The sequence below is a fragment of the Theobroma umbraticum genome, unplaced genomic scaffold (genome assembly GCF_002168275.2).
Source record: "Theobroma umbraticum cultivar Fairchild unplaced genomic scaffold, ASM216827v3 scaffold_4.1, whole genome shotgun sequence".
In the NCBI taxonomy this organism is placed as follows: Eukaryota; Viridiplantae; Streptophyta; class Magnoliopsida; order Malvales; family Malvaceae; genus Theobroma; species Theobroma umbraticum.
The window spans coordinates 9,432,008-9,443,035 of record NW_018397258.1 but is presented as its reverse complement, the minus strand read 5'-3'; the positions used below and the strand labels follow the sequence as shown (position 1 = coordinate 9,443,035).

The 11,028-nt window shown below is 34.5% G+C and overlaps 1 protein-coding gene across 1 annotated transcript; it reads right to left on the bottom strand.

Moving 5' to 3' along the window:
- Positions 1-3,546: 3,546 nt before the first annotated feature.
- Positions 3,547-9,725, bottom strand: LOC110413441 (uncharacterized). The gene is made up of 6 exons (XM_021424239.2): positions 9,382-9,725; positions 8,129-8,272; positions 7,440-7,519; positions 5,387-7,279; positions 4,518-4,668; positions 3,547-4,434 (listed from the first exon to the last, which is right to left on the bottom strand). Exons 2-6 carry the CDS (start codon positions 8,262-8,264, stop codon positions 3,740-3,742), a joined length of 2,955 nt encoding a protein of 984 aa, XP_021279914.1. The 5' UTR covers positions 8,265-8,272; positions 9,382-9,725; the 3' UTR covers positions 3,547-3,739.
- Between the last annotated feature and the right edge of the window lie 1,303 nt (positions 9,726-11,028).

Sequence of the window (11,028 nt, the reverse complement as noted above, 5' to 3'; positions counted from 1 at the left end):
GCTCATATCTCTATGTGTTAGTATTGTATATGTGGTGGTCCTTCTTGTCCTTTTGGTTCCCAGGTCACAACATCTATTTTGCAGCTTAGAATATGCCAATCCACTGGTTTTGGCTGGGAGCAGTTGGTTTAGGAAATTGCACATCAACTTTCTGGGAAAGTTCTCACGGGATGTTTCCGCCCCTTTTGTCTTTTGTCCAGGTGAAAGCTTTTATCTTTCTACAAATAATTTTGCTCATAGGATAGGAAATTCTCTTAAGTTGTAAAATCTTAGTTTAACTTAATCCTTTGTTGATCTATTCGAGGATATTTATGGTTACTCTGGGAAGGTTTAAAAAAAAAGAAGGACCGTTTATAGTTGTTTAATGTTTTTTGTACTTCTGGCCCAAAATGTTATTATTATTTTATATTCATATAATGTGGATATGATATTGATATTAACAATAAAAATATTATATAATCATGTTATCATGTTATATCAACGTATCATTTTTTATAGTTTGTCTATAAGTGATATTTGACTGTACAATAGTTAATCAATTAAAACTTTGTTTGAACTAAAATGAAATTTGATTGAACACAACAAAACAAAAGAATAAAAATTTATTTAATTTTTTTAAATAATTTAAAAAATTATTTGGATAATATGTAAAAAGGGAAAATTGTGTTGTATGATTTAGTATTTGGAGCACATGGGTAGGGAAATTAAAACAAGATAAAATGAGGGGACCTCTCTCTGTGTGCCTTCTCATATGTAAAAACCCAAGTCCCTTTCACGAGTTCAACTCCCGGGCTCCGATCTAAAGCAGTTGTTGTAGTGTTTGTAGTTTATTAAGAGAGACCAACGGACACGAGATTTGTCTCGTATCTAGTTTTGTTTCCCAGTAGCAGGGTCCTGTGCTTACTTTCTTTTGGTACAATGTGATTTCACCCTTAAATCCCATCTTTATTTTTGCCTGTTGATTAGAACTTCCAAAATTGGAGTCTCAATTTTTATTCAAGGACTGCTCATATGCTTACTAAGATGTGGATGAAGAGTGTCTTGGGGCAAAATAAAAAGAGATAAGAATGAATGAAGACCAAATAAAACATTATCCTTTTCTATATATATATATATATATATATATATATCATTTGATAGAGAACTCATATTTTTAACTTAACACATGTTTATTAGCTTGAAGAATACTCTTACTATTGGTGGCAGATCTAGGATTTTGTATGAACAGTGGTTACAAAGTAATCATATAAAGTCATGGATCTACTCAATGATTCGTTTCGGAGTAAAAAAATTAATTATTATTGAAATAAAATTAAATTATAACATAAAATTTTATTAACAATTTAAATATAAAATTTCAAATTCACCAATATAAATAGACATAAAACAAAAGAAAAAATTAACATTAGATTTTCACATTAAATATCGTAAGCTATGCTTAATGTGCTTTCATACTTTCAAATTCATCAATTACTAAATTCATGTCAATTAAACATATATAATAATAATTGAACTACAATATCTTTATAAATTCAACTATTACTAATATAAAGCAAGTGTAAAAATTAAAATTGAATTGAGATTTAGGAAGTAAAGAAACATTATCTGTGAATTAAAAAAAAGAATTTTTATTTGATTTGTAGAGGAGAGAGATTTCAAATTTGTACAAGTTAAAAAGTTTAGTATACTTATTTGGAGGCTAAAAAAAATGAAAAAATAAAATAATTTCAAAATATATCGATTACTAAATCCGTGTCAATTAAAAACACAAAACAATAATTAAATTACAATATCTTTATAAATTCAAATATTACTAATGAAGTAAATTTAAAATTAAAATTGAATTATGATTTAGGATGTAAAGAAACATTACTTGCGAATTCAAAAAAAAAAAGTTATTTGGTTTGGAGAGGAGAAAGGGATTTCAAATTTTTACAAGTTAAAAAATTTATTATACTTAGTTGGTGGCTAAAAAAAAAAGAAAAAAAATTTCAAAATAAATTGTTATTTGATTTGGAAAGAAAAAAAAATCAATTTCAAAATTTGGACCTAGAAGAGATTGAACGAAACCTACAAAATTTAATTTAGATTTCTTACCACTACCCTAAATCAAGTCATTTGATTTGTTTAGTAATGGTAAAATAATATATTTTAAATTTTACACACATTAGATTAAAAAAAATTAAAATCTACAACCTCTTTCGTCTATCTTTGTTTTCTATAAATCAAGACTCATCTCATTTTTTATTTATTCGTTTTCTAGTTCATCTAATTATACAATAAACATACGAACTTATTTCAATCTTGATACCTCATAAGAGAAGTCTCACATCATGTCATGATTTCATATTTTTAATAAAAAAGATATACTTATCAAAGGAAGGAAAATGTATTCCATCTCAGATATGTTACACAGTCACTTAGAAATAATACGATACAAAAGAAGCCGAGGTGCGTCAGTTGCCCTTCCATTCAAGACTCTGAAGCTATTTTCAACATTTCAAAGGATTAAGCGGTGTAGTCTCTTTCAACTCCATAACGTTTTCAGAAGTCAACTAATTGTTAGGTTCCAAGAGTTCCAGTTTTGAGAAGCACAAGTAATGATAAGGCCAAACCACAAAAACTGGCGTGGGTGTGTTTGGTTAAATTCTGATGCTAAGGTAAAGCAGCATCCAAATTCCGATCGCATCAAGTCACCATTGCCCTAATAAATGCGATGTGTGACTGTTATCAACTTCGTTGGCTGGCAGAGATGGGCCTGAAAATATGATAGTCTAGGCTTCAACATTCAACATGCATAAACTATTTAGGGAAGTAGGACATTGCTTTGAAGCTCAAAGATTTGTCTCCTTGCAGTTTAAGAGGCCATAATATACTTTCCATGCAGCATTGGAAAGCCGCCTCCCTCATTCCATCCTTGTTCTTGCTGCGTCCCAACCAGGGAAATACTTTTTTTTTTTTTTTTGGTTCTTTCAATGAGTTTTCCCCATTAATGGTCTTAATCTACTTTTGTTTTGTGAAGACACGACTTTCATCAAACTTTATGGGTGGGCTTTAAAGGATCCTCGTTATCAACAAAGGAAAGGAAAGAAAAAAAAAAAAAATCAGGCTTGAGAGTTTCACTTTCACTTTCACACGCAAAGATGATAGATGAGAATTGAGAGTGACGCGACGACCAGCATAAAACACAAGGAAACCAGAAATATTAGGATGCGGATGGTATTTGAGCATCGCTTGCCCCAATTAAAAATCACTCCAAAACAATTCCAAAGGAACAAATTACAATTTAATTAGACAGACAGGCCCCAACCAAAAGGATGAGATTAATTGTTGTGCAAGTAAAAATCTTATAATTTCACCGTGTGGTAAAATTAAAAATGGTTTTCCCATGTTCCACTCTGGGCTTGGGTGGTTGTGGCTTGTCCTTTGTGCACGTCCAAACGGCTGGCAGATCACATGGGGCGGGCCACAGCCCGCGGGGAACAAATAGCTCCATTGACGGGGCTGCTAGACACAAAATTACCGAGGTTGTCTTGTGGGGGAACCTTGAGAATTAAACCAACTTATCAGATTAACATTAGTGATATACAATAAACATTCCTGCAGCATCAAACAAATAAGGTGGGCAGCGCAGTGGAAGTAGTAGGAAGGAAGGACCGACCATCATTCTCGGAAAATCAAATGCACAAAATAATAAAGTTACAATCAATAGAGGCAAAAAACACAGAAGGGGAACGCCTCAAGACAGCCTACCGCTCATTTCCACCACCGCCTCTTCCACAAGCTCTTCTAGCAACGTGACCTCTATCACCCTTCCCAAATTATCTACTTCCAAATTCATACGATCAGCCCACCCCTTACCAACCACTTCTTTCTGCACCACCCTTTCCACCACCAGGCTGTTGCTGTCCCCATCATCTCCCACCAAACATTTCACCTCACTCGAAAACCATTCCTTCATTCGGCCCCACACATGGTCAACCAACCGGCCTGATGCACCCTCCATCACCCTCATCTGGGCCCGGCCCGACGACCCACAACCTGTGATTTCCAGCAATGCTGCATTCACACAGTCGAACACAAGCTTCCTGTTTGATCTCCATTCTCGTCGCTTAGCCTCATGCACAGGCTCCTTATCATTCAAGTTGCCATATTTGTCTCTCAAGGATGGCTCCAACGGGCTTTCAGGCGAATGCCATCTACCAATAAATGACTCCAACCGCACCTCACCACTGAGACCAGCTGCTGATAACAGTGATCGGACAGAGAAAACCCAATCCTGTTCTTCCCTGGCACCTGGCGAAACTGAAGAGTGTTTTGATGGATATAATGTGACTGTCTCTGAACAAGAATCATCCCAGGACAGGGTGCGAGCAATCGATTCTATAGGTGGTGACTTGTCAATCAAGTTAGACTTAGGTGGCACCTCCTGTCCTGTATTAATGAATGGGACAATTGATGAGGATAACAAGAATCAGACATATAACAAATTCGCCAGTTTAACAACTGAAGCTTACCTCGGTGCACTGGTTTGATACTGCCAGAGGACTCTGGAATTGAGCCCTCATCCTCCTCAAACCGAGGTTCTAAAACTGAAATAGGGCTCGGCTGGTCCTGATTCTCACTTATATGGACAGCCACTGAAGGTTTTGCTACAGACAACCCTCCCTACAAAAGGTAAGCATGGTATTGATAATTTATTAAGTATGCAAATTTAGAAGACAAAAAATCTTATAACAAGTTCAATTCCCAGAATCTGCATTTTAGGGCCGCGATTAGCTCATAAAATTGGGCATGACCTCTTAAGTTTAGCTAAGTGTATGATTGATCTTTGCCATAGCCAAGAACAATTAACAAATAGAAATATAATAACACTCTTAAATATGAGATCCACCCTTAATTAGTTGCTCTAATTTTCTGTTTCAATTGTAAAACATGATTGTGCCCGCCACCATGGCAGAAAAGACTTCTTTTCTGTTCATGACAGATTAAGACATTGTTTCACAATTTAAATTGCTGTATTGTCCTAAACCCATCGTACTAGCATTAGAGGAATTATACCCATTCACATAACCCCAGGAACCGAAAATCCACTGTATTAGCAAAATATATTCTAACCCTATTAGTGGAAATATACCCATTCAGAATTCACACAACTTCTAATAATGAGAAAGGAACATTTTAGTTCATGTGCTACCTTTCCCTTCCTAGATTAACCAAACTACATTGCAATTTTCCATCTTGACCATCATATCAGTCAAATCTCACAGCTGTTCAGAAAAACTAGAGCAGACATACATACATATATATATATATATGTACGAATGTATATATTAAAAAAGATAAATAAAATGCATGGTCAAGAAACTAAGGACGTTTGAACTACCTCCATAGAAATTATGCCTTGTTTCTGTCCCATGCCAGTCAAATCTGGTAAGGCAGTTTTGCTTGCTGATTCACCTAGAACAGGAGACAAACACTCCTGGATACCACTGTCACTAACACACTGAGATGCATCATTGCTATTCTTTCGAGGATGAATTACTGGTGACCCTGGTGTTCCAGGAGTTGCAGATGGAGATCCATCTGTCAATTGAGATCCACTAGATTTTTCTTTATTTGTTTTCTTATTCTTTGAGAAAAATAAACTTGAAACTTTCCCCTTTAAAGATGATTTCATGCTCTTTGCCTTTGTCAGTTCCTTGGAAACTTGTTCTTTGCCAGCTTCAGGATCTGAAACCTCAACATTAAGCCTTGCACCATACACAGTAGAAGACACAGGCACAGATTTTGACCTGAGAAGATTCTTGGGAGAATCACTTGTACTTTCCTCTTTATCCAAATTACTAACTATGCAGGAAGTTGATCCCCTAGGTTCCTGTTCCTTATTACTTCCCTCTTCTTCAGATCTCACCACCTTCTTTGTGTCAGAAAGAGCAAGCATCTCACCCAATGTGCTTGAGCTTCTCCTCACATGTCTTTGTTCCTGAGAACTCCCATTTGACGCCATCATGGCCCATCTTTCTGAAAGCCTCTTCTTTGCTTCCCTGCAAACTGAGGACTCAGGAGAACATGATGCACGACTGAAGGAAGAGGAAGAATAAGGGCTACCAAACCTATTGATGTAATCCCATGAATGTCTAGAAGTTGGTGACATGACTTCTGAATCACTAAGGTTTTCTGCCGCATACTCATTTTCTGATCTATTAAATGAACTATCATCACCAATGTAACCATTGGAAAACACAGAAGAAAGCAATGTTTCATCCCTTCTATGACCCATCAGATTTTCACGCATCTTCCTAGTGATTTCCTTTGCCATTTCTCTTGATTCTCGAGCTTCATCATCTTCAGGTTCCTCGTAAAAATCTTCACCATGTAATATCCTAGGTGATGAGGGAGATGGAGAAGCCACAGTCTTAATGTCCTGAGTCTTCCCATGGCTGGGCTTCAATACCACTATTCTTGTTGGTTGGGAAGGACAATCATCAACTTTCGGACTGGGGAAAGGAGGAGAACATGCAGTGTTATTTCTATCCCAACCAGTCACTTGACCCATCCGCGCTGGTTTGTTTGTCTGTTTGTCACCCATCTTCCCTATTCCAGAAAATTTCTCTTTATCAACCATCTTAGAGGGTCTAAGAACAGTGATACGCTTTGTCTCAGGAGGTAAAGGCAAAGACTGCAAATTGTAGAGATGCTGGGAGAAAGTGGAATTTGGCTCTTCCAGAAACTTGAGGAATAACTCTCTATTGGAGCTCAAAACTTCCAGTGCATCTTGAAATTCCTTGGTCTGCCGAAGCTTTTCATCTGTCACCAGATGTTTTGCTTCCATGAACTTCTCACGAACTAGAGCCATTTTTTTCTCATTCCCATTATCATTATACCCCCCTTTTTGTGGAGAGCTATCTCTTGCATTGGTTGTCTTTGGGGACTGTTGCCAGATTTCATAAACATCTTTGTATTTGTTCAGCTCTTGACAGAGATTTACTTTAGATTGCATTTGCTTGTCCGAAAAGCCTTGATCTCGCTCCCAGCCTTCCACTGGTATCTCAGAATGACTCAAAGAATGCCGAGAAGAACCTTTAGAATGGCGTCTTTGTGCAGCTATATTATGCTGCTGCCTGGGTAGTGCATCGAGTCCCATCAACTTAGCAACCACATTGGGTGGATTATGCTTAGACTCCACTTCTTTTGACATTTCCTGGGCTATGAGCATCTTCATTGGTGTTCCATTAGCTTTCTTGTTTGACAAAGTTCTCCTTAACTCAGACACAACCTGCACACCAAAAATTGCAACACAGGTCAGGACACAAATACATTTAATATTACAATTCAAGTGGAAGATGTATAAAGACAAGTTGTGCACAGACTCTGCTTCCAACTTGTTCATAAATTATAACAATTACTATTACAAAGATTAAATGGCCTGTATTTACCACTTTATCCTCTATCTGATCTCCAAAGGAGGGGCTCAACATCCTTACTACGTCAGATTGACTCCTTGAGAGTGAGGAACCTGCCATTAAACCAGCACCATGTCAACAGTTGCCAGATAAATATATAATATAAGCATAAACAACCAAAAATATCAATAAGAAACAATAGATTCATATATACAATTGAATATTAAAGTGAATTCATATAGACAATGGTAAAATTTAGAACTACCAGTGAGAAAACACCATAAACACAGAAAAAGGAAGAACAGGTAATTATCAGTACATAAGGCAATCAACATGAACTAGAAAACTTGACCTCTGTAATCAGAATAAGACTTGCATAATTTCGAACCCTTTTAGAAACTTTTAAAATTTCGTAAGAAAATATAAAGGTCTATGCAGCAGTTAACTTTCCCAAATGGCATTTTATAGAGTTCTGAAATTGGTTCAAACAAGGGCCAAAAAATAAACTGCAAAGGATTGAATTGAAGATAAAAAAAGGAATACTGAAACAAGTGATGATCATGAGAACCACACCATGATTGATCTGATCAAAAGGCAACTGAGAAAACAACTCTTCCCAAATCATCCCAATATCCAGATAGCAAAATGTTCCAAGTAGATGAAAAGCAAAATAAATGTATATATTATATAAACACACTAGCTTTTTCAAGAAAGGAGTTCACCATCAGGATGTGGTTTATCAGCAAGCAGCCGGTTTCCAGGAATGCCTGTGTTCAAATCGAACAGGTTTACCATCCTGCCCAAACATCCTGGAAATTTCTCAATATTCTGCCCTTTCCGGTTCTGAATCCCATTCATTTCAACACCTGTTAAGCACACAAATTTTAAAAAAAAGAAGAAGGAAACCTCAAACTAAGTTCCAAAGTTTTTCATCCTTTAAAATACAAAAAGAAGAATAAAGTCCACCGAAGAGAAAGGAAAAATGTCAAAGCCAAGTTACAGATTAGTTAAATGAGATTGTATTTAACAGAATAAACTTGAAAGCGAAAATATAGCTTCAAAATAGTAATAATGACTCAAAATGATGCAATTGCAGGAATATTATACTTTTTAAGTCCTAAGTCCTAACCAACTCAAAAAACATTACTCCTACAAGTCAAACATGCTGCTTACTTTACTAATCAAATTGTAGGTCTAAATTCAATACCCGGAAACCGGTTTAAAACTCGCCCTAGAAAATGGAATTGAAAAGGCAAAGACAGGGAGGCTTCTAAGGCAAAGAAAAAAAAGTAGAACAAGTGAGCTCGATTTTGAAGGGAAATGAAAATGAGAGAATGTGTAAAGACAAGTCCAATATTTTGCAGAGTCAAAAATTCAGAAAATATTCTCTTTTTCTCAAATGTTGCATCACATCACATGTCGCTGTAAGCTCTGATCAAAAACAGCAAATTTTTCTTTATATTTAAATTATCAAATTTCTGCACTAATTTTCAAATGATCAAAGTATCAAATCAACTGCACTCATCGGACAATGAGGAGAAACTGATAAAAAAAAAGTAAAGAAAAACTATTATTATTCTAAATTAAGTAAAGAGAACGAACTTGAGGTTTAAAAAAAAAAAACTAGAATCTGTCGAATCAAAAAGAAAGAATCTAATTTCTAAAAGCCAAAAAAAAAAAAAACAGCTTCTAAAAAGCTGAGATTACTGCAGAGTTGAAGAAAAGCAAATCTAGAAAAAGAGAATTAGATTCCATTTTGAAGTTACATTTCTTTAAAAACAACTAAATGAAATAATAAAAAGCATCGAAAAAAGAGAGATCGGCAGAAGAACTCGAGAATGCAGTGAAAACAGTGAAACCGAAAGTGCTGCTTAGCTCTCCGTAGGAACTGACATGCCAAGAAAACGTAGACGTTTCCCTTCCCTTACGGGTAAAAAGCAGAGATTAGTCTATAAAGGGAGGAGAGGAGAACGACCTGCTGATCAGAATCTGACATCACGGTGAAATGTCGCCGGAGGTTCGCCGGTATCTGACAAGCACGGCGGCGCTGTTTCCGTTAAATGCGTGCCAGAAATTGCTAGCGACGCGAGTGAGAGAGAGAAAGAGAGAAAGAGAGGATTTGGTGTTTAGTTTTGGACTTTGGCTATCGCTTTTTTGGTTATGGAAATGGGAAAAAAATGCCTCTCTCTCCACCGACTCTGTGTCGGACTCGAAACAGCTTATTTAATTCTAATTCATTTATGTGCTTGGATTACGGAGGAGAGAGAAGAGCAAGCAGGTGATATAGAGAGAGAGAGGCGAAAACCGGGGGGTGAGAGCGTGGGGACGTGGGGGTAATTGAGATAAATAATAGTCCTTTTAAGTCCCAAAAAGCTAATAATGATGAGGATAATGATTTTTCCCGATTTTTCAGTTTTGTCCCCTGTCTCTGTTGTATTTCGATTCAGGCCCTTCTTTCTCTGGTTTTTTAGTTTGACCGGCTGGCCTGGCCAGACACTCACGCGTTCTCTCACCTGTGCCCTTATTTTTTTTAGTTTTAACATTTTCCTTTCCTTTTTTTTTTCTTGCCTACATAATTTTTTAATAACTTTGAAATTTATAGAATTAGGGATATACTATTTTTTTATTTTTCACAAATATTGAATAAAAATAAAAATAAATTAATGACAAAAAATAAAACTTGAATAAAAAATAATTCAAAAAAATCACAAAGTATGATATTTATATAAAAACTTTCATATAATAATAACAAACTGTCAATAAGTTTTTTTTCCCGAAATGGATAATAAATTTATAAATATTTATTTCTTATGAGTACATCAACATTTAAACTATCTAATCTTTAAGTAAAATAGCATTATTTTATTTTTTTAATAAAAAAGTACTCACTAAATAAAATGTCAAAAATCAAGAAAATTATAATAATTTAATAATTAAAAAATAAAATAAATTTTTAGAAAAGGATCTCTCCATTACTTTTTTTTTAGCAATGGAGTGCTCTATTCTCTTAACAATAAAGTGACACATGTATACCCAAATCAATTTAAAGTTAAAATTTTACAACATCATTTTTTTTCTTTTTATCAAAGGTAAAATACTTTTATTTTCTAAATTTTGATCAAAATTATTTAAAAATTCATTAATTTTTAAAAAGAACATTTAGCCTTAAAAAAACTTTTTCTCTAGACAAGTAGGTTCAATTAGTCAACCATTAGTATTCAATCAACTTGTTGATATGATAAAGGTAAAAAGATAATTTTATCTTTAATTAATTTTTATAATTATTATTATATTTTTTATTATTTTTATTAATTTAAAAAAAAATCCTCCTCATGTGGGAGCATTAGTGTTCCTTTAGGGAACTTGATCTAGGGAGCATCAAGCTTTTTTTTATTTTTTTTAAAAATATAATAATTTTTTAAATTAATACAAAAATATTTTAATTTTTTCATAATTACATGTTTGTATTTTTTAGATAGAGTATTTATTTTAAAAATTAATGAATTTTTATTTAATTTGGATCAAAATTTAAAAAATAAAACTATTTTACTCTTTTATTAAAGGAACAAAAGAGAAACTTTAAAGTAGTTAAGAACCTTGTGTTGAATGAAATCCATACAAG

What these genes read in the sequence shown, in the direction of transcription:
- LOC110413441 (XM_021424239.2), bottom strand. Translation starts at nt 8,264, where the DNA reads ATGAATGGGATTCAGAACCGGAAAGGGCAGAATATTGAGAAATTTCCA. An exon ending in AAGGCATAATTTCTATGGAG is followed by an intron (nt 4,669 to 5,386) that starts GTAGTTCAAACG and finishes TACCTTTTGTAG; the next exon opens with GGAGGGTTGTCTGTAGCAAA. An exon ending in TATCAAACCAGTGCACCGAG is followed by an intron (nt 4,435 to 4,517) that starts GTAAGCTTCAGT and finishes TCATTAATACAG; the next exon opens with GACAGGAGGTGCCACCTAAG.